At 31.0% G+C, this 22,018-nt stretch overlaps 3 protein-coding genes across 7 annotated transcripts; 2 read left to right on the top strand and 1 right to left on the bottom strand.

Moving 5' to 3' along the window:
• Positions 1–5,041: 5,041 nt before the first annotated feature.
• Positions 5,042–8,821, bottom strand: LOC105780060 (probable uridine nucleosidase 2). Of its 2 annotated transcripts, none has more exons than XM_012604165.2 (9): positions 8,625–8,821; positions 8,036–8,151; positions 7,872–7,931; positions 6,917–7,114; positions 6,721–6,825; positions 6,233–6,329; positions 5,943–6,050; positions 5,732–5,867; positions 5,042–5,277 (listed from the first exon to the last, which is right to left on the bottom strand). In XM_012604165.2, exons 1-9 carry the CDS (start codon positions 8,680–8,682, stop codon positions 5,172–5,174), a joined length of 984 nt encoding a protein of 327 aa, XP_012459619.1. In that variant the 5' UTR covers positions 8,683–8,821; the 3' UTR covers positions 5,042–5,171. The 2 variants fall into 2 exon arrangements, with proteins under 2 accessions (XP_012459619.1, XP_012459620.1); XM_012604166.2 differs by having other exon boundaries at positions 6,917–7,102; positions 8,625–8,819.
• A 5,663-nt stretch (positions 8,822–14,484) lies between these two features.
• On the top strand, positions 14,485–18,979 carry LOC105780106 (serine/threonine-protein phosphatase PP2A-2 catalytic subunit). Its single transcript, XM_012604231.2, has 6 exons — positions 14,485–14,987; positions 15,842–15,956; positions 17,637–17,745; positions 17,825–17,902; positions 18,224–18,415; positions 18,492–18,979. The coding sequence occupies exons 1-6, from the start codon at positions 14,735–14,737 to the stop codon at positions 18,663–18,665; spliced, it is 921 nt and encodes a 306-aa protein (XP_012459685.1). The 5' UTR covers positions 14,485–14,734; the 3' UTR covers positions 18,666–18,979.
• A 984-nt stretch (positions 18,980–19,963) lies between these two features.
• Positions 19,964–21,797, top strand: LOC105780107 (protein SHORT HYPOCOTYL IN WHITE LIGHT 1). Of its 4 annotated transcripts, none has more exons than XM_052629332.1 (3): positions 19,964–20,608; positions 20,803–20,855; positions 21,226–21,456. In XM_052629332.1, exons 1-3 carry the CDS (start codon positions 20,252–20,254, stop codon positions 21,290–21,292), a joined length of 477 nt encoding a protein of 158 aa, XP_052485292.1. In that variant the 5' UTR covers positions 19,964–20,251; the 3' UTR covers positions 21,293–21,456. The 4 variants fall into 4 exon arrangements, with proteins under 4 accessions (XP_052485292.1, XP_012459687.1, XP_052485291.1 ...); XM_012604233.2 differs by lacking the exon at positions 21,226–21,456 and adding an exon at positions 21,479–21,571 and having other exon boundaries at positions 19,965–20,608; XM_052629331.1 differs by having other exon boundaries at positions 19,972–20,608; positions 20,790–20,855; positions 21,226–21,452.
• Positions 21,798–22,018: the final 221 nt, after the last annotated feature.

Here is a 22,018-nt window from a genome sequence, read left to right as displayed (position 1 = left end):
TAAGGATAAAACCTTGGATTGTTTCTGATTTCACTAGGAGTTGACTCATCATGTAATCTAATAACTAGTTTATACAATTTCAAAATAGCTCTCAATACAACCCTAAAGTAATGGTGAACTGTCTCAGTTGATCTATAATATCTAAATCTAATCACTCGAAACCTTACATTATGACCAATTATATGTAAAAATATAACTACTTGCTCCCTAATATTCACAGATTTAGTTGATTGTAACAAATTATTCCTACTAAGAATATCACACAAATTAAAAAAGGCAATCGGTCTCATCCTTATCACATTAATACAATGTTGATCACCACTATATAAAATACTATTAATATAATTTTCTCTTTCATAATCTCGATTCACACGAGGGTAAGAAGCAATTTCCTTTCTAGTTTTTAATTTTTTAATTCAAAGAGCCCCAAAAGCTAAAACTGAAGCCATGACTCCGACAATTACATTTTGATCTTGACTACAATCCATCTACACAAAATAATGCCACACAAATATCACATATATGAATAAAGCTACCATGACTAAAGTGCATACATACATATATTCATTAAAATTGATTATTAAGGTGTCAACAAAGAACTTTAGACTGTCTTTTGTTTGAAAGTATTTCCTTAGGTGCTGTTTGAATTATTAATTTTTCTAGATTTTCAGATCCGCCTTCATATCCTCTTTCTGATTGTTTCTTGTTTGTTTTTTTTTCTTTTTTAATGGTAGGCCTAAAGAATAGTGGAATAGGTCATGCCCTTTACTTAATCCTCAATCTTGGAAGAAAACCAATATTAAATTCCATATAAAAATCGGTGTTTGATCTTTGTTTTCATTTTGGATAGTTGCTATGCTTAAATTAATGGAAGGACATGCCAACTTAAATTAAAAATTGATATAACTTTTAGAGAATCTCCCAATACATTACATCATTTGTTTCTAAACTCATAAGTTCTTTCAACCTCAAAAATATGAGAAAATACAAAGAAAGAAATGAAGCAACAGCAGCATTTGATATGTGGGATTGTGGCAGCCAAAAACTATTGTGGCATCAATTGGTTAGAATCTACAGCTATAAGCATCATACAACTAGCCAATTGTCGATATGTATGACAAATTTCATATGCGAAGTTCTCCCACTCCACTACACCTTATCTTTATATGTACAGAAGGTGCGACTTTTAAAAGTTAGTACTTTTTTAACATCCTAGTTTCTGCAAGCAAAAATATTTTCCATCAACGCTATAAAAGAAATACTTAAATAATTGAAGCCTAGATACCAAAAACATCCAAAAACTTTTCTGGCATGTTTCAAGAAATTGCTTGACAATTGAATCTGTTCTACCCAATTCCCATGGAAAAGTATTACCTGAAAGCGCCTATCGCGGCCTTGCTTGGAACGCCACCACCGAGTCTCCTTCAACTATGAAAATCTCGCATAATGTAACCATAAAGATAATTTTAGACACTCACAAGTAGCAGATGGAATGCATTATCATTTATTTTGAAGCATGTAGAATCCACAAAAATGAAAAATAAAGTCCTAGTTAACTTAATCCCTCAACCAGTATAATTTCATTCTCTAATAACTGAATTTTCTTGAAAAGATATGCTACATGGCTTGGTTCAGATATTTTCTATTTTAATTATAATACTAAAACCAAAAGGACACCAAATACCTTGGTTCTTAACATGGAATTCCAGAACCTAAAATATCCTATGCAATTGCACATTAATACCCCTCCCAAAGTTCAAGCAACATAACATCATCTAATCGTAGGCAAAAATATTTAGAGAGAAACTACTCTTTGCTTAGTATTCAGAAAGAATATATAGAAAGGTGCAAAAACTATTCAAAGGGAAAAAGTTCATAGAAGTATGTACAACAAAACTATATCTCATGTAAGGATGTTGAGAAGGAGAAAATAATAAAGACAGAAAAACCTTCAGCAAAGAGAATTTGAAAAATACTACGCATTCAAAAATATACCATATTTTTTAACAAATTATACCATTCAAAAACTATCGATGACCAATCTTGAACAAAATTGTAGCCAATTCTATCTAGATAAAGTGAGAAATAGAACCCTAAAACTTTCTTCACAACAACTACACATCACCACAACTACACATCAAGATTTTATAAACGGATTAACACATGCAAAGCAATAAATTGGAAAAGGCTCTGATTTCGGGGGTCTAAAAAATCAAAATGGGAGAGATTATTAAACGATGAGTTAACAATGATAGGGGAAGAAGTGTGCTTGGAGGAGCGAAGAAAGCGAGAAATGAAACGATTGGATTGCAAATTTCCAAACAATACTTTACTGGTTTTTCGTTTCAATAGAAAGGAACAGGAAAAATAAATGAAAAATTAAAATTCAACAGAAAGGAAGATTACCAGTCTTGCTTTTACGGTAGAATCTCTAACGCTTTCAGCCGAAGAGGAACAAGAAATTTTCTAAGAAAGAGAGAAAGAAATTTGGCTGACAAAGGAAAAAGGAAGAAGGAAGGAAAAAGGGGATCTGCCTGAGAGCTTTAGTAAAATGTCTTTCAAAAATTGAAACGGTAAGACAATTCCCAAAATGTAAGCCATTTTACCCGTATTTTGGAATTCATTTTCCAAATGGAAAATGTTTTCTGGCAAACAAACACTAGAAAACTGGGAAAACAATTTCTAGAAAATGAAATACTGGCAAACAAACGCACCCTAAGATTTAGGGTTTAAAATTTTTAATTAATTAAATTTATTTAATTAAAAATCTATTCTCATCCCATTAGGAAATCCAAGTTGGCACTTAAAATCTAGTTGGAGTGCCACGTAGGATTACCGTTAGGGAGATAACGGAACTTAACGGAAGAGTGATCACTTCATAACAAAATAATAACATAAGTGACTAAAACGTAATATTTCAAACATAAGTGACTAAAATGTAACCTGAGGCAAACAAAAGTGACTATTTTATAGTTTACCCTATTTATTAATGTAACAATGGGTTCAAATAATTGTTATGTCAAAAAATAAAAAGTATTATCAGTTCAAAACTATCTTCAAATCCATGTTTATATATATATATATATATATATATATATATATATATATATATATATAAATTTTAATCTCACATGCATTATACGTGATTTTAAATATTTAAAACTTATAATATAATAAAATAATTAAAACATAGCAATTATTTTAATAATTTAAATATTATAATAAAAATCCTAATTATTTTAAAGTATTAAAAATCATATTTATTATTAAAGTATTTGTACAATACTAAAAATAGATTTATTATAAATTACTACTCTATGCTTTTCAACTTTCAATTCGAGAAATAAATGATAAATTCGATTCAAAAATGAAATAATTTAATTTTTGTCGAATTTGAAAGTAAATATATAAATCATCATGTTCACTATTTTGTCAATTTATCTTACTTTTAATTAGTATAATCATAAATTTAGTCTTCAATATTCACATATTTTATTAATTTAGTATTGATTTTAAAAATAAAAAAATTTTAACTCTCAAACATTTACAAATTCTATCAAAAAAATATTTAAAAATAAAAATATATAAAATTAAAAAAATCTAAATATATAAAATTAAAAATATATTTAAAAAAATGTCAATACATCTGAGCAGGATCTCCACGGAAGCAATGGGTGGTTCAAGTTTATCCCCACATGCTGAATTGAAGGATCCGATTCAGGATTTTGAAAAGTATCAAACATCTTCCAGTCCCAAAGCCTCACCCTCTCATATACTTCTTAATTTTGTGATATTTTTTTAACATTAATTTTATTTTATATTTTTATTATATCTGTTCTTTTTTATATAAATATATAACGCGCTTCAGCGTACTCGAACTCATGTTCTCCTGTATTGACAACAACAAAGCCAATGTCAATTCCAATCGAACTAAAACACAATCCGCTTGAATTTTTTTTAAAATTTATAATATTTTGAAGTTTATTTTATTTTTTAGTTTTTAGATAATGTTTTATAATGACTATGGCTCCTTTCGATTATAAATGAATCATGATGAGATTGAATATGTTATAATTATTTTTTCATCGGTAAAAAAATTGTTTAGAAAACATTTAATGAAATCACAGGAGATTACTCTCACTGCACTGCACCCCTTATTCACATGAAAGGTGAATAAATATATAAAATTTATTACAAAATTTATATGAATTAATTATAAATAAAAGATAAATAATAACAAATAAATTCTAATTTAATTAATAAAATTTAATATGAAATATATTTTTAAAGTATTTACTTTGTATACATAATTTAATGTCTTTAATGGTCATTTTTAATTCCCATCTCACCGTTAGAATTGTGTTAGACGCATATCTCACGATTGATTTTAATCTCGCTACCATCGTTGTTTTTAATCTAATAAGAAGAGAGCCTAAATTAACAAAATGTATACATGATGGAAGCTTGTTAATTTTTTAGAATCAAACTCAAATTGACATAAAATGTAAATCTCGGGGGCTAAATTTGTCATTATATTAAAAAAAGATAAATTGACAAAAAGAGTGAACATCTTGATTAATTATACTTAATTACTCACTTTTGAAATTGATAAATACTAAATTGCTTCAATTTTAGAGAAACTGATTTACTCAATATCAAACTTGAAAAGGACCGAAGAACTCCATTTACCAAGGACTTGCATTGTTAGATTCTAAATCCAAACCTTGGGCAACTCCATCTCTCACTTGATGATGATGATATGTTTAGTTGGAATATTATTTTTTTCACATGTTTTAATTATTGATTAATTATATATTAATCACAATTGGTAATTTTTAGCTATTCACATGACTTGTTTGAGGTAAAAAAGGGAAAAATTTTCACTTATTTTGAAGAAGTCTTAATTTTTACAAAAGTTTTTACTTATCTTTCTAATTGCATGTTTAAATTTGTACTAATTATTCTTTATTTTATATCTAAAAATTGTAAAACGTGTGTTAAATAAACTTTTTGCTCGTGCTATTACAATAGTAACTAAAAATAGCATAAAATTATTACCTTTTATTGAAACAATAACAGCTACCGTAACAGAACAAATTAGTCCACTGACAAAGCTGATACGGTCTTAAAAAAACATTCACACTGATTACACAATACAACCATCCTCATCATCATTCCATCAACCTCTCCAGAACCAATTTGAGAACAGCAGGTGCATCAACTGTGACCGCCACCTTCACCGATGGTTGATCGGACCACTCCGTAATTTCAGCAAACCTGCTCAAATGCATCCCACTCAATAACGAACAATCATACATCATTACAGAATTTGAAGGATACAACTGCATGTCTACACATTATATCTACTTTATCTCCTATCCAAGACAAGCACAACATCACTGCATAGAAAAAGCTTTTATATACAATTGATTTCCTTTACTTTGTATCACTTTATCCAGCAGCTTATTCCATTTTCAAACATTATAAGTCATGGCTTAATAAGAGAATCCTGAAACTGACATGTCATGATACTGTAAAGCTTATTACTCTTCCTCTGCAGTCAAGTGTGGCTCAAATAGGGCCTTTGTTAAGTTACTCAAAGGAGTCGGTTTTCTTTATTTACAAATTATGGTTAACAGTTTTTTTCGACTACTAGCTGCTGCAATTAAATATTCTAATAAAGCTCATTTAGTCTCCTTCAGTTCCAATACACACACAAAAAATATCTAACCTCTTCTGCTTGTTGTATAATAGTGTTAGTCCCCGTGTGATGCCATTTGTTTGAACTCTGACAGCACCCTCCACGTAGGTGATAAGTGAAGGATTAATGGCTGCAAGCATGGCTGTTGGATCATGAAGGTACACACCTGCAGAATGGTAGTGAATAAATTAGAAAGTTCACAGTTCAGCAGAAATCCCTTAACCATTTCCAGCAGACGAACCTTTTGTGCTGTATGCATCATGATGATAATTGAAGTACACCTCTAGTATCTTCAACAAGTACTGAGCAAATTTTCCATTTGAACTAGCCAATGTTTCTCGGTCAGAATCTAAAATATGACAAGTTTGATTAAAAAAAAAACAGATGGAAACTCAAAAGAAAGAATAAAAAAAATGAGGAAAGAAGTTCCAGAAATTAAAATTATAAGGTGTTCACATAGACCTATAGATAATAGAATAATCCTCGCTAACAACATATTGACAAAGATAGAGAAATAGCCAAAATGAGTACCTGTCAAAATTACTTGATGAGTTACATTTATCCCTACAGCCAAAACATCTGCTCCACTTGTGAACACAATATCTGCAGCATCTGGATCACCAAAGATCTGTCATTCGATTCAGCATTTGGAACAAGATGTAAGACAGAGTGTATGCAGCCATGACACTAGCATGCAAAAACATTGAAGCGTCAAAAATTCAAATAAAAGGTTTATTTTCTGAGTTTTTCCTTTTATGAACACCATCTTCAACTGTTGAAATCATATGCACACCTAACATCTTAACAAGTAAAAGTTATATCAGGTAGAAAGAACTTTTTTTTTTGAAAGAGGGTAGAAAGAACTTGAAAAGGTTAAGAAGAGCATATATTCTTCCAACAGTTGCTATTTTTCTATGTAAGTTAGAAAGGTTAAAATATATTGTGAAAAAAAAAATCTAATCTGATAAATTAAAGTGTTGGAGACAGCAAAATAGATACCAAAATTTTGAGAAACTTACATTGGCCTCGGCTGCTGGATTCACATTTCCATTTACTGCAAAAGCACCACCAAGAAGAACAATTTGCCCAATGTTTTTAACAAATGATGAATCTTGTTGAATAGCCTGCTCAATATAGAATCTAAAACGAAATATTAGGGATGTCATTTAAAAAGAAAAGCATGCCACAATAGTAGAAAATGATCAAGAATCAGACCAGTGCAATATTTGTTAGGGGCCCCAATGCCACCACAGTGACCTTCCCAGGATAGAGGTTTGCTTGCTCAACAAGGAAATCAGTAGCTGACATGTCAATAGGCTTTCCTTCAGGTGGAGGGAAATTTTGATTGCCAAGCCCATCAGCACCATGGACAAAATCAGCAATACGAAGTTTTGTACCTTTCTGGGTGCAAAACTAATCATCAGTTTAATTAGAATGACACTATCATAGAAGTCACTGAACATTGTTATGTGTGTCCAAAATCCAAAAGTTGAATGACACTCGTGATTCACCATCATTCAAGTAGTCTTTCATAATCAAAATACCATAAAATATACCACATCCATTTCTGCAGAAACTAAAATTCAAGTTCAGAAAGCTTAATGTCCTATGCGTATACAACTAAAGAAACAACATAATCACTTGCAATACCAGCCATGAATCTAATTGTTCTTACGCCTTTGAACAACAACATTTTAAAACTTGATTTTGTTTATAAATATTTGTTTAAGAAAATTTGAAACCAAGAGATGATAATTTAGTATTTGTAAAAGTTATATAAAAACGTGGAATACATAAATTGGTAGCGCTTGCAATTATAATATTGGCCCTGTTAAAACTTCGACCTGTATAGTTTATATAGACAGTTTAAGATAGTAGTTGACAGTATTAAACCGGAATGGTATATTCTTAAATACAGAAAGACCCTTGCATGCCTATGGAATATGTATTTCCAAAAAACATGCCAATAGAACGAAAGACAGTAAATATTTCATATCATGTTCTCTTAGCTTCCAGGTTCAACTCAAACAGAAAGAAGGTCAAGGCTGATGGATTAACGACTAAAATATTAATCAACTCAGAATTTTAGGGGATTGCGAGGTATGGAAGGTGAACAAGACAAAGACAAAAATTTGGAGAGAGTAGGGACATTGAGGATAAGTGTACATACAGTGATGGTAACATGTGATCCTTCCGCCACAGGGATATCGGTCCTGTCTGCAACCTCTAGCTAGGAGACAAGCAGCCAAGCAAAGCAATCCACATCAAAGTTCAAACCAATGCCAACTAATCATGAAAGAAAAATAAATCAGAGTAGAAAGAACGATCTGTTACCAAATGTAAGGCATTCCTCGTGGCCAAAGTAGTGTAGACATTGCCATAAATAGTGGTGAGTCCGATGACCTCCACTTCAGGAGACCTCAGAGCCACAAATATCGCCATAGCATCATCTGCATCATCCGGTTGAATCACAAAGAACAAAGATAGACATCAAGTCATTCGAGCAACACTTAAAGTAACAAAAACGAAAGATATAGTCGATTTATCTTGGTTCTTGGGAAAAACCTGAGCATCAAATGGATTTATGTAAAAAATTTCCAATATTTGAACACATAATCTCTTGCTTAGATTTGCTAGAATGTTAACGTTGATGTGAACTGCGATTGCGTCTAGAAGCCTAGAATTCGTTTGATACTCTCTATTCAGGCGAAGTCCTATTTGAGCTTTACTAGCTTTTCTATGAAATTTCAAAAAAAAAAAAAGAGAGAGAGAGAAAGGATACAGTATAACAATAGCAGAAACAGATTCAGAGAGACTATTTAGAGATCTAAAAAGATAAACAGATAAGATAATTTAAATTGCAAAGATCAAATTCGAATCGAGTAATAGGTCAAATTCGAATCGAGTAATAGGTCATGATTACCGATGCCAGGATCAGTGTCTATGATGATCTTCTTCGGTTCTCCTGCTGCTGCCGCCATTGGCGTTTAGGAGTTTTCTTCTCTGATAGGTGGTAACCTCAAGCCGTGGAAGACTGAAATTATTGAAAGAGAAAGCAAGGAAGAGATTAGGAAATTTGTGCTAAGCCTGAAACCATGGTAAAGTTGGGGTAGTTGGGATCCGATCCATATTAAAATATATTTTTGTTTTGTTTTTTTCCGCCAAATTCTGGGAAATTAATTCCTATATTTTAATTTATCCAAAATTAGTAATTAGTTTTAGAATGATAAACTACACTGTACATCATTTAACTCTTATAAGTTTTCATTTTGGGTACAGAAAGATTTTACATTTTAAGCACTTTCATTAAAAATAGCTTTCATTTTGGTCACTCATCAATTATTAAATGTTATTGTTGTATATTCATTTTAGTTACACAACTTTAATAAATTTATATTTTGATCACTCATTTTAGTTACACAATATTTATCGGTTGAAAGTTTTCTATGTAAAACGAATAATTACAAATTTTTATTTTGTCAAACTTAACATGCGTGATCTGTTGCACACACGTTGGTGAAAAAATAGTAATGTAAAATATTTATTTAAATCACAAGATCGAACTAGAACAATATAGATATATATATATATATATAATTTGAAAAACAGAAAATTGAAATAAAAACTGGATCGAAATTTTATACTCGAAGGTAAGCAAAAAAAACTAATTGGTAGTTGAGGCATGTTTTCACAGTCTTCTTAAGACAAATTCGGCCGCTCCTTTGGTGCTAGAGAAACATTGGTCAACCAACACGAAACCACTCCTTTAATCCATTAGAATCGAGTAATTTTAAATAAAATTAATTTCGATATTAGATGAACACGAAAAATATAAAAATTGGGTCAAAATAAGTGCTCCGGCATCTAGCTAATGCATTAGAACATTTGTACCCTCCATGCTTGATAATGGTACGATCGAATTTAAAGTAGAATGCGAAGATGCTTATTTAAAGGGTAAACTATACAAATAGTCATCTAATTATGTTTGCGTTTCTATATTGGTCATCTAGTTTTAAAAATTTTCAATTTAGATATTAATGTTTGAATTTGTTCCTATTTTGATTATCTGTCATTAAGTTGATAGCGGAAAACCTTTTTCTAAGTTGTAGAATAGCACATTTAATCTTCAATACTTATATACTCTATCAAATTGATCCTAATTCTAAATAATTCAATAAATTTAACCCTTCACATTTACAAATTCTATCCATTTGATCCTCAAACTTCCTAATCAAAACTTTCAATTTTTAAAACAGAGACATTACATGTCTATAATTTTGTATATTTATTGTATACAAATAAATTTTATATCATCAATATTTTAAAATTCGATCATCACTTTTTATATATATAGATCATGTTTGCCAAGTTTTGAATAAAACTAGAATACCGCACTATTTGTTTTATGTAAAACTTTCAACTTTTAAATAAATCTATATTGTATATAAAACGTTTGACTGAATTTGTGTCATGAGTCAACTGGCATCAACTTAATTAGGAAAAGTCTAAAATACCATTTTTAATACACAACGAATATTATTATAAAAGATTTCTTTTGTCTTTTAATAGTTTATATAAAATCTTTAAAATAATTTACTTAAAAATACAAAACTCAAGTTTGAACTTTACATCTTAAGGTAGAAAAGTCTCAACCATTACTTAAAGAAAATGTTCCTTTTTAAGTTTAAAGTGTAACACCCTTTACCCGAGCGAGTATCTAAATTTGAGTAAGAAATGCTATATTTCAAGACAAATATTTTATTCAGGAATCAAATTTATTATTCAAGCTCTACTCATCATTTATATCTTTTTAATGTCATTTAAGACTTTTACAAATCATTTTTAGGCTTTCTTTAAAGTTGAATTGCATTCAGGGTTGATTCGGAACACATTCAGATGAAAAAGAACAAGGCAGAGGAAAACAGAGCCAGTGCCGCAACATCATGGGGCTAGTATTGTGACACTAAATTCTCGGATGCTCATGTTGCGGCATATTGTGGCCAGTGTCATGACTCTGAATCCTCTTATACTAAACAAGTCAAAACTTCTTTATATTTGTGCTAAGATCAACACCACATAATCCAATACAAAGTACCAATCAATTTAAATCCATATAATACTTCAATTTATCAAAAAAATTATACTTCTTTAATTCATCATATAACAATTACTCAATGTCTCAACGGTTTCATTTAAATTTGTCTTACATATTAGTAATTTCATCATTTATATCAACTTTTTAGCATTATAACTCTTCTATTATTTTCCTTCTCTTCTCCATTCCACATCCTATATGTACATGTACATGTATAATTATATTTGGCTTTTAGTATAGCATGCCCATATGTAATATTAATTATTCTTTCACTAATTACATAGATACTCTTAACAATACTATCTACTTGAGTAGTAGTCACTAAATAATTTATATTTTGATCTGTAGATTTCAAATTAAGATCCGCTTGTTGTTTTGAAACTGCACTCAATGAACTTTTTACCATAAAATTTTTAGAAGTTTATAAAAGTCAATTAATACAATTATTTTCTTCATTTCATCCCTTGTTCTATTGTTAAGCAACTCGATCCTTCTTTGCTAAAATAATATTTATCTTTCAATATAAGATTCAGTATAATGTTTTCGTTGTTTCTCTTAGAAATAGCTAGAAATATAAATTTCATCTCCTAAATATATTTTTAAACAATTTTAATGATTTTTCACAGTCAAAACAGAGGAACTTGAAATCAATCTAATATTGTCTCACTTAAATTTATTTATCTTATGGTCTACAATTTCATTGCTTACACCATTTCTTCTATACAAAACTAAACTTAATAGACTTTAATTTCATATTTGATTAAACCTCTAACTCAATTTCTATAATTTTGGTGAACTTTCAAAATTGAACTAATGTTGTTGTCCAAAATTGTTTTAATGAAAATTTTACTTATTATCACTCGTACCAAAATTTAACACTTATTTCACTTATCAACTATACAAGATCATTTGATTGTACATAATATTGTACTTTTCACTATATTAACCTAAAACAGGAAGAAAAGAAAAATAACCCAAATCTTTTTCGAGGAAAACCCATCCCGCCGAAAAGGGATGTTGCAGCTCCTCTCACTCTTGCTCTTGTGTTATTTGGTTAAAAAAAGTGACAAGTGGCGGAATCTCATTAGGTAAAAGTGCCACATCGATGAAAACATAACGCCGTTAAGATCAGAGGCCACTTTAGTTAACAAAATAAAGTATAAGGGCCACATTAAAACAAAACCTAAAATACAGGGTCAATGGTCCCATTATCCTTAAAAATAATGTTCTAGATCTATTTGATAAATACATTTGATCATTTAAAACAATATATGCTTGATTGAAGGTTTGAAGTCTTAAAATATTAATTGTATGGCAAAATTCAAAATTTTGATAATACTAGTTTAATCCTCTCCTTATATTAATATATTTTTATATTATATTTATATGATTTTCAATATGGTTTAGTAAAATGTATATTTATTACATAAAAATAAATCTTATATTTATTCCTCAAAAATATTTATATTACAAGTATGCTATATTTACACAAATGGAGAGTGTTTTTTTTTTGGGGGGGGGGGGGGGTTACAAATTTATGGATGTGGAGTATTTTTGTTTTAAAAGCTAAAAGCTTTGATTCGGAAGTTTGAGAATTAAATTGATAGAATTTGTAAATGTGAAGGGTAAAATTATTGAATTATTTAGAATTAGGATCAAATTGGTAGAATATGTAAGTATTGAGGACCAAATGTGTTTTTATACCATTTAGAAAAAGGTTTTCCGTTATCAATTTAACGACAGGTGACCAAAACAGGAATGAATACAAAGTTTAGTGCCTAAATTGAAAATTTTTAAAGTTGGGTGATCAAAATTGGAACACGAGCATAGTTAGGTGACCATTTGTATAATTGACCTTTATATTCAAATTTGATTTAATAAAAACTTAAATTTAAATAGATAATTATCAAATCGAGCTTGAGCTATCGATCAAACTGAATTTGAACTCTGTAATCAAACTTTTCATTTTAATATATTTTTTGTATTATGAAATTATGTTTTATCCTTACCATATAAAAATAGCTCAAATATAATTAAATTTAATAGAGTTCAAACTCAAATAACTCGATTAAATATTGAGTTTAAGCTCAAGTTGAATTTAAACTCGAGTTCAAAACTTTAGTAATTAAGTAGTAGAGAAAAACATATGATAATGTATATAATAATCAATCTTGATTTAAAATTTTTTATTTAATTTTCGAAAAGTTTCTAAAGAAATTTGGTCATTGTGCATGTGTATACGACTATGGTTATCTGAAGTTTAGTATCTTAATGTGTATTAATTATGGCTATGTATATGGAAGTTATTTATGAATTGGATTGGCATAAATATTGGTTTTATGAATATAGCATATGAAAGACGTTTCAAAGTGGCAGCCGATAAGCATTGCTTCACTAAATCACTAGTCTTTATATTTTATAGTTACATCAAATCGAAATCAAACCTTAAATTGGAAATTTAGATAACATTTTACCTTTTTATTTAAAACAAGAATAAATTAATCTATGCGAGAAATTGAAGTAAGAGGATCGAATCATTTCTTTTGACTCTTTTTCAAATTCAATAAATTTTAGTTCATTATAGTCCTATGATTCAGAGTATCATTTCCTATTTGATTCCTTTGAATTCTATATTTGAAGTCCAAAAGAGTTGTAGATGGATCAGCGAGTTCACCAATCATTAAAGGTTCTAGAACCGCTAAGCCCACGTTACAAACAATATTATCGAGAATTACTACTGGAAAAATATATAAAAGATCATTTGGCCATGTGAGTTCCCCATAATAATTATGACCCATACATTTAGCTAATTTAGCTCCTAGTACAGGATCGTTCAAGTCAGACTTTTTTGTTATTAGGATAGGTGAATTTTTCTAGATCCATCACCCAAAGGAGCCAGACATGATAATTTTTCATCATTCGGCTCAAACAAAAGTCAATCGAATCAAATGGATACTATTATTTTTTATTAGAAATAATTAATTCTCTTTAATCTATTGTATATGGACTAATTTACTCATTTTTGTGAAGAGAGAACAAAATACAATCCAACTCCTAATATAAGTACCTCCATGATATTTTTACCACCTTAAATTCCATTAAATTATTTCATAGTTTATTGTTTGGCTCAACAAAATCCATCTTTCTTATATTTAAAAAAAGGAAAATTCCAAAAATAAGGGACAATTGCGTATATAAAAGAATAACTCATAATGACTTATTTTTATTTTTATCATTGAACTTAAAATTTTGTCAAATCACTCCAAATATGAATTGAAAAGTTAATATTTTTAATTTTGTTAGACACTGCATACAAACAACGACATATGAATATTTAATTATTTTTTAAAATTTAAAAATTCAAAAATTCATAACAGCTATTGTTAAAAGTAAAATCATTAAAATTATTTAAAAATATAAAAATTATAAAATATTTTTAAATTTTAGAAAATAATTAAATGCTGATGTGTCATCTATGTGGTAATCTACGTATGCATGTCAACAAAATTAACAAATGCTAATTTTTTATCTATTTTAGAATGATTTAACAAAAAAATATAAATTTAAATACTCAAATAAAATTTCTTGTAAGGTTGGAGGAGTAAAAAGGTTATTCTGCCGAAAAGGAATAAGAATAAAACAGATAAAATGTTTATGTTCAAAGAAAAGCAACAAATCGACACGTGTCATTTCACAGGAATTTGACTCGGCGGAGCCACCGGGGGGAGAAAAAAAAAGAAAGAAAAAGCTGTTTCGTTCTTTGTAATATTGGCGTAGGCAAAATAAATCCATTACGCTTCAAAGATTGAAATTAACCGATGCGACCACTTTTCATTTGTTTAATTATTAATTTATTTATTTTCTCGATATACGGTCAATGGTGAAGGAGAAGGGGGAGGAGGAGGATCAAGTGACCGGACGGTGGAAGAGCTGAAAGGATGTCATCAACGGGAGACCTAGACCTTCAAATCGAGCAGCTGATGAAGTGTAAGCCACTGTCGGAGGAGGAGGTGAAGGCGTTATGCGAGCAGGCACGAGCGGTACTGGTTGAGGAATTGAACGTGCAGCCGGTGAAGTGTCCAGTAACGGTATGTGGTGATATTCACGGTCAGTTTTATGATCTAGTAGAGCTGTTCCGGATAGGAGGTAATGTGCCTGATACCAATTATCTCTTCATGGGAGATTATGTAGGTCAGTTCGCTTCTTTCTTTATTTAATTCTCTCTTCTTCTTTTTCTGATACTTTTTTTTCTGATTATTTGAAATTCAATGTGATTTTAATATAGGAGCAAGGCGGTTTTTCATTTATTCTTCTTTTTCTGTTATATTTTTGTGAATAATATTTGGTGAATATGTTTTGATCTCTGTTGTAATTTGTTAGATTTAATCATATTCATTTTTTATGTAAATTTTTGTGGATTAATTAATGGAGTTTTTTTATAAAAAGATATGTAGGCACGGATCTTTCCTAGCTTTTCCAAAAAAAGTATGAGGCATTGGTTATATTCAATTCCTCATATGTTGATAGATTGGTGGATTGTTATCTTGAAATTGTATCAAATCCAGTGGTTCTATGTTCTATCTTCATGCTACTGAGTTTGCAGCAAATTTTTTGTTTGGTATCCTCATTGGATGCTCCAACTGCTCAAAATTCGGGGTGGGAATGGTGTTTATGCTTAACGAGCTTCCTCTAAACTGTGGACGACTGTGCTATTTTAGTTCCTTACCTCTAAGGGAGAGGAGTTATATTTCCTCAAATCTGTGATGCCAAAATTCGTGGTGGGGCTAATTTAGGACATTTGCCAGTCATTGTCAGGGGATGTTGCTATGAATACGAAATATTAGCCATTATGTGTTTCAGTTATTATATGAATTAAATTGTGACAGCTTAGTCAAAGCTCTTAGATGGTTGAGGGTATGAAATGTGGGTAGAAATCAGTTCATTTTATAGTACTTCCGATTATTCAAATAATACTGCAGTTATTTGCAAATCTTTTAATTTGAATGGACTAGGATGTTGTTTTAACCTTTGCTTCATTTGTGCAGATCGTGGGTACTACTCAGTTGAAACTGCCACACTTTTAGTGGCTCTGAAGGTCCGCTATAGAGATAGAATCACAATTCTCAGAGGAAATCATGAAAGCCGGCAGATAACACAAGTGTAAGATCTTTTCACCTATATTGCCTCCTTTCTATTAGTGATATTATAGCATATACACTAACAAAGAAAACAACATTTAAGCTCTCCCGGAAGGGTGAAAAGGTGAATTATATAAAAAAAAATGACCCAGTGGTTAAGTTACAAGATTAGAAATGTGTTACAGAACTTAACCATTGGTGAAAAACTTAGCTACCAAGTAAGGCCTTCATTCTTACTTTTGAATACAAGTTGATCACTTCATAGCTTATTTGACCTTTGTTGAAGGTTCTATGCATTATGAAGAGCAATCTAATACTAAACACTGATGAGGTGATCCATTCTTTCTAATAAAATCTCAAATTCTGTTTCCTGTTTTATTTAAATGCGTTCAGTCTTTATGTTACCCATTTCTCCTACTTTTTGAATTGATACTTTTTTCAGAAAAAGGAAGAAAAAAATCCTTGCTTTCTGTTTGTTACATATAAAATCTCCATTTTGGAAGTAGTTGTGAAATTTGTTTGTTAAAGGCCGTAGATAATATTCTACCTGCCCGTGGGGAAAGATGACAAATATTCTCCACAAATTACAAACAGTTATCTTTCCATAGGATTTAAGCAGTTTGGTTGGAAAGAAGAAAATAAATTCGCCTTTGAAATTATCTAATAGTGCTACTGGGTGGATACTTGTACAGTAATCTCTGACATGTTTGATTTTTGTCATTCGTGAAATAGTTTATTTAAATTCTAAATTGCTCAACTGATTTCGATGTATTGGTAAATTGAGCAAGGTTAGTTGATAATTCTTCTTGGAGTTATTTCTTATATTTGACAGAGTGGCTAATGATATTTTAAGATTTCCGTGGGAGGATTTAACATCAAACCCTTGATACGAGTTCCTTCATGCATGGTAAAGGGGGTTCTTGTTTTGATTTATAAAATTCGTCATGCAAGGAATCAGCATCCTTACTATTAATCATCATTATTGGCAATACACAATGTTTGGATTATATACTCTCAATTTTGTCTGGCATGAACATAACATGCAAGGAACATGTTTTTAATAATTGTTAGCGTGAGGCCAACCACCTTGCAGTTGTGTTGTCAAACCTACTCTCTCCCAGTTTCTCTTTTTAATATGCTTTCCACTTTTGGCTGCTGCTTAAATGTCCCTCTTCCCGCCATACCCTTTTCTTGCCCGGTTCACTTTTCTCTATAGTTCTTGCTTTCTTTGTTTTCTAGTCTAAGAAAAATTACAACATGACAAATCGGATGCTTCCTGAATGTTTATTTAACCAATTTGTGGATTTTGCACAATCACATTTATAACTCTTGTTGAGTATTGTACTTATGTGAAAAGACAAGATTATTATGTTTCATACTCAATTTCATGCCTGATATCTAGTATTACAAGATAAACTTGATTTACATGAATTTCAGTTGAGATAATACAGATTAGGATGATTGTCCAACTTTCTTAATGTTAAAGTAACTCTAACTAGAGATAAGGATGTCAAAATTGACATTTTCCAGTAGTTACAAACATAATGCGACTAATGTATAGTGAAATCATATTGGCATTTAATTTAAAGTAGGGAATTTTAGAAATCATGGGAGTTGGTTTATTGGTGTTTAGAACTTTTTCACATTGTACGGGCTGCCATATTATTGCTTTTCTAAAGGTTTCATTTTCCCTCCTTATTAGGTATGGTTTTTATGATGAATGCTTGAGAAAATATGGAAATGCCAATGTGTGGAAGTATTTTACGGACCTGTTTGATTATTTACCACTCACAGCCCTTATAGAGAGTCAGGTTTCACTTTAACTTTGGCATCCTATTTAAGTTATTATCATGACAACTGATAAACACCATAGAATTTTTTTCATTGCAGATCTTTTGTTTACATGGAGGGCTTTCGCCATCTTTGGACACATTAGACAATATTCGAGCATTGGACCGAATACAAGAGGTATCTTTATAAGTGATTCTCTCAACTTTTCTTACTCATTTTGAGCCATGTTCAAGTGGAGTACTGGTAATTTACCAAATGCTTTGAATCTTACAAAGCCGACCAAAGTATGAAGACATGTTAGATTATGAATGATAGGACAGTTGAGAAAATGGCCTACGATTCAGATCTCAATATTAAAATTTATGAGTGCTATTCATGCCTAGGGTGCAACGGAACCTCAGATCTCTGATGCATTATTTCGAAATTTTATGTTCATTCATTTTTTGTTGTTTTCGTTTCTGTAATATAGTATATATTCTGCGGGTATATTCGTGGTAGGTTCCTCATGATGGACCAATGTGTGATCTCTTGTGGTCTGATCCTGATGACCGATGTGGTTGGGGTGTATCTCCACGTGGTGCTGGTTATACATTTGGACAAGATATTGCTGCTCAGTTCAACCGTACCAATGGTCTCACTCTTATCTCAAGAGCCCATCAGCTCGTCATGGAAGGATACAATTGGTGTCAGGTATGAAACCAAAAGGAAACAATTTAAACTTTTTTATACAAGGATATGGATCAGTTATTATGTGCTTCCCCTTCAGGACAAGAATGTGGTTACTGTCTTCAGTGCTCCAAATTATTGTTATCGTTGTGGGAACATGGCTGCAATTTTAGAGATTGGGGAGAATATGGACCAGAAATTTCTTCAGTTCGATCCAGCACCTAGGCAAGTTGATCCCGACTCTATGTCCAAGACTCCTGATTATTTCTTGTAACTATATATTTATCCGTGCTAGTTGTTTCTACTTTCTAGCACCCCTTTTACTGATGAATGTGTTGAAAGGTAGAGGCTTTTCTAAGTTTTGGTTCACCTCCATAGCATCATTCTTTGATGTTTACAGTTAGTCCAGCTGCTGCATTGTTAATGTCTAGCAGTACTGATAAAAGGCCCCAATGCCCTTTTGCCTTTTGTATATTTCTCGTAGGAGGAAGGCAGCAAATAACATGTTATATCTTGTTCAGTGTTGAAAAAATCAGACCGTTTCATTAAACCGGTTCAAGTAGAATTTCGCTTGCTTGGTTTGACTCATCTCCTTTTGGTAATAGGGATTTGGATTGGATTTCATTTATATAAATCAAATCTATATATTATAAACTGATTAGTTTTTATTAATATAGTATATAAAAAAGTTAAAAAAACATATTTAAATAAATTGATTTATAGACGATTTAAAATATAACGACCAAAAACAGATAAAAACAGGTTTTGTTATTATCAGTATTATTTTAAAATACTATTTTGTATGTCTTGCATTAGAACTTGAAATATCGACTTTTAATGTTTTAATTTTATCATTTTAATTAAAATTTTATTTATTTTTATATTTACTTTTATGTTTATTACATATATAGTTTTCATTTAGTGCAATAATCTAATATGTTAAAAGTTTTATCACTAAATCAAATGCACCAAATGCATTTTACATTTTTAAGCTGATTACAATATTTAATTTTTATATATTTCAATGGAATAATTTAATTCAATCAGAACATCCTCGACACATTCAATTATTTAGGAGCGAGTAAAATTAGATTCATTAAAAAATTATTTAGATTTTAAATTATTTAATTTCTTTTATTCAACTCAAATAAATAATTTGTGTATCAGGTTCGAGTTGAATTTTAACATTCAAATAATTTGAAAAATGAATTGGTAAAATTACCTTTTGGTCCCTATCGAATTTAAAATGAATACATTAATCTCTTCCAATAAAAAGTACAAAATAATCCAAAATAATTATAAAATTTCAAAATTTATATTTTAATATATATATTAAAAATAAAATTCTAAAAATATATTAAAAATTAAAATTTCTGATTTTTTCTAACATATAAAGTTTTTAAATTTATGTAATACAATTAATTATATTATAATAAAATTTTAAATTTAACATACTCAATTTTAATTTAATTCTAATAATATCACTCAATTTAAAATTCATTTCGATTGGATAACCTGAGTGTCGCTTATAATTTTCACCTCCAAAATCTCTTACCAATAAAATTTTGTTATTATATCGTATTATCTTTTCTTTGTTATTTAAGGTTGTTTCATAATTCTTATCTTCTCATGGATGTCTTTTTCAGCTCTAAGAACTTGATCTTCAAACTGGGCTTTACTGGAATCTTTTTTGTTTTCGATAATTGGTATTGATTTATGGAGATGGAGATTTTTTAATTTTGAGAGTTTGATTTTTTATTTAAGAAAATGGTGAGATTGTGATAGCCTTTTCTCCCAAATATTCAGACAGCTTTGTTGCCGATCCCAATCTACCACTGTTTATGTTGTTAACAAACGGCGATGGCAATGGCCTTATCGTGCAGCTGTGTGGTTCCTATAGCCACTAACAAACTCCCCCACTCGTCGTTTTCCCCTCCGGCAACCCTTTCCTTCCCTCCTCACAAATCTTTCAACCCCAAACCCCCCATTTCCTCCATTTGCCGTAGTCAATTTGATGGTTCAGGTTATGAGGAAAGTGAGGCGGTGGAGGAACCTTTCTTCCCTTATTTGGTTGAGGAGAGTGACGACGAAGACGACGAAACAGAGAGCAGCGTGGATTTGTTGTTGAGATTCTTGCACAGCATGTTCAGGAAGGTCTCCAAGCGTGCCAAGAAGGCTTCTCGCTCTATCTTACCTGCTGCAATGTCGCCCCAATTGGTAAAATTACTCAAATTCCTTCTTGGCCTTTTGCCTTTCTTTTATGCCTTGATGCTATGAATTAATCTATTGTTGCGATTTATTATAAATTCTATCTTCAATTTACACTCTGTTTGCAATTCTCATTGCTACTAATGAAGCTTAGGTTGACACCTATTTTTCTTTGTTCTAAAATATTCAGGTGTCATTTGCAGTTGATGGAGTCCTCTTATTGGCTGCACTTTCCATTCTTAGAGCACTTCTTGAGGTATCAATCACTTCTACTTATTCCTACTTTTGTATATGGTTAAGATGGCAGTCACTGCTGCAAGTATAACGTTTAAGCTTTTTAACATTGTTGAGGAGAGATCCCTCAACGGGTCGGTATTATCCCCGGATTGAACCGGGATTGTGTCTCTCACTTCTGTCGAGAACCTGAGCCTGAGGTGGGTTCCGTGAAGTGGGAGCACCCCTTCAAATCGAACCATGCATGACACACGGACCATCTACTAAGGGGACCTTCTAATGCCATTTAAGGCATGAGTTCGAACCCTACTGAGCACGAGATGCACACGTTCCTGTGTGTCACGCATAACCCAATCTGACAAGGCGCTCTTGCTTTGCAAATCCCACCTTAGGCTCAAGCTCTTGACAGAGTCGGAAGACAAAACCCCAGCTTGGCTAAGGGATAATACAGACCATTAACGAGTCTGTCAGCTCCGGATGAGCGGCACTTCAAAAACTTCTCCAAAAGGAGTATGGTCTCCCCTCAACAAACATTATCATAAATCTATATATCTTTAGCTGTCAAGAGTATAATTCTTGATGCATTTATGTTCTTCCCCTTGTTTTGATAATGAAAATAATAGCCAAAATCCAAAATGATGACAGGTGGTATGCACTCTTGGAGGAACAGTATTTGTTGTTATATTGCTTCTTCGTGTGATTTGGGCTGCTGTTTCGTATTTCCAATCAATTGGGAACGGTTTTAACCAAGGTGATGGTTCCTTTGGCACTTCACAGCCAATAATATAAACCTCATCATTGGTTAAAAGGCAAAAGTTATCTCTTTGGGGCTTCTGAATTTTATAGGTATGCATTCTCTTGTAAATTTGACTAGGAAATTAAGTACAAATGTGACAATCATATATACTTTTTTTTACACTAATACTGTTGAATAAATGATGATATGATGGAGTTAACACAACAATGGCTTTGAGCATTCCTTTCTAGACATAAATGGTGGCTTCATGGCTCATGTTGAGAAAGGAAAATTCAGTGTCCCTCTGGTTTTTAACATGATGCAGATTATTGCTATTATTACTAATTGACAATTCGGGTTGATGATATGCTAACCACTTGGGTGATGTACCAGAACTGTATTCCCTTGTTGCTTCTAAATCGAATGCCAAACCGATAGCGATAGTGTCT

The sequence above is a fragment of the Gossypium raimondii genome, chromosome 4 (genome assembly GCF_025698545.1).
Source record: "Gossypium raimondii isolate GPD5lz chromosome 4, ASM2569854v1, whole genome shotgun sequence".
Taxonomy (NCBI): Eukaryota; Viridiplantae; Streptophyta; class Magnoliopsida; order Malvales; family Malvaceae; genus Gossypium; species Gossypium raimondii.
Note: the sequence above shows the minus strand (reverse complement) of the source record. Positions and strands in the feature narration are given on the sequence as shown.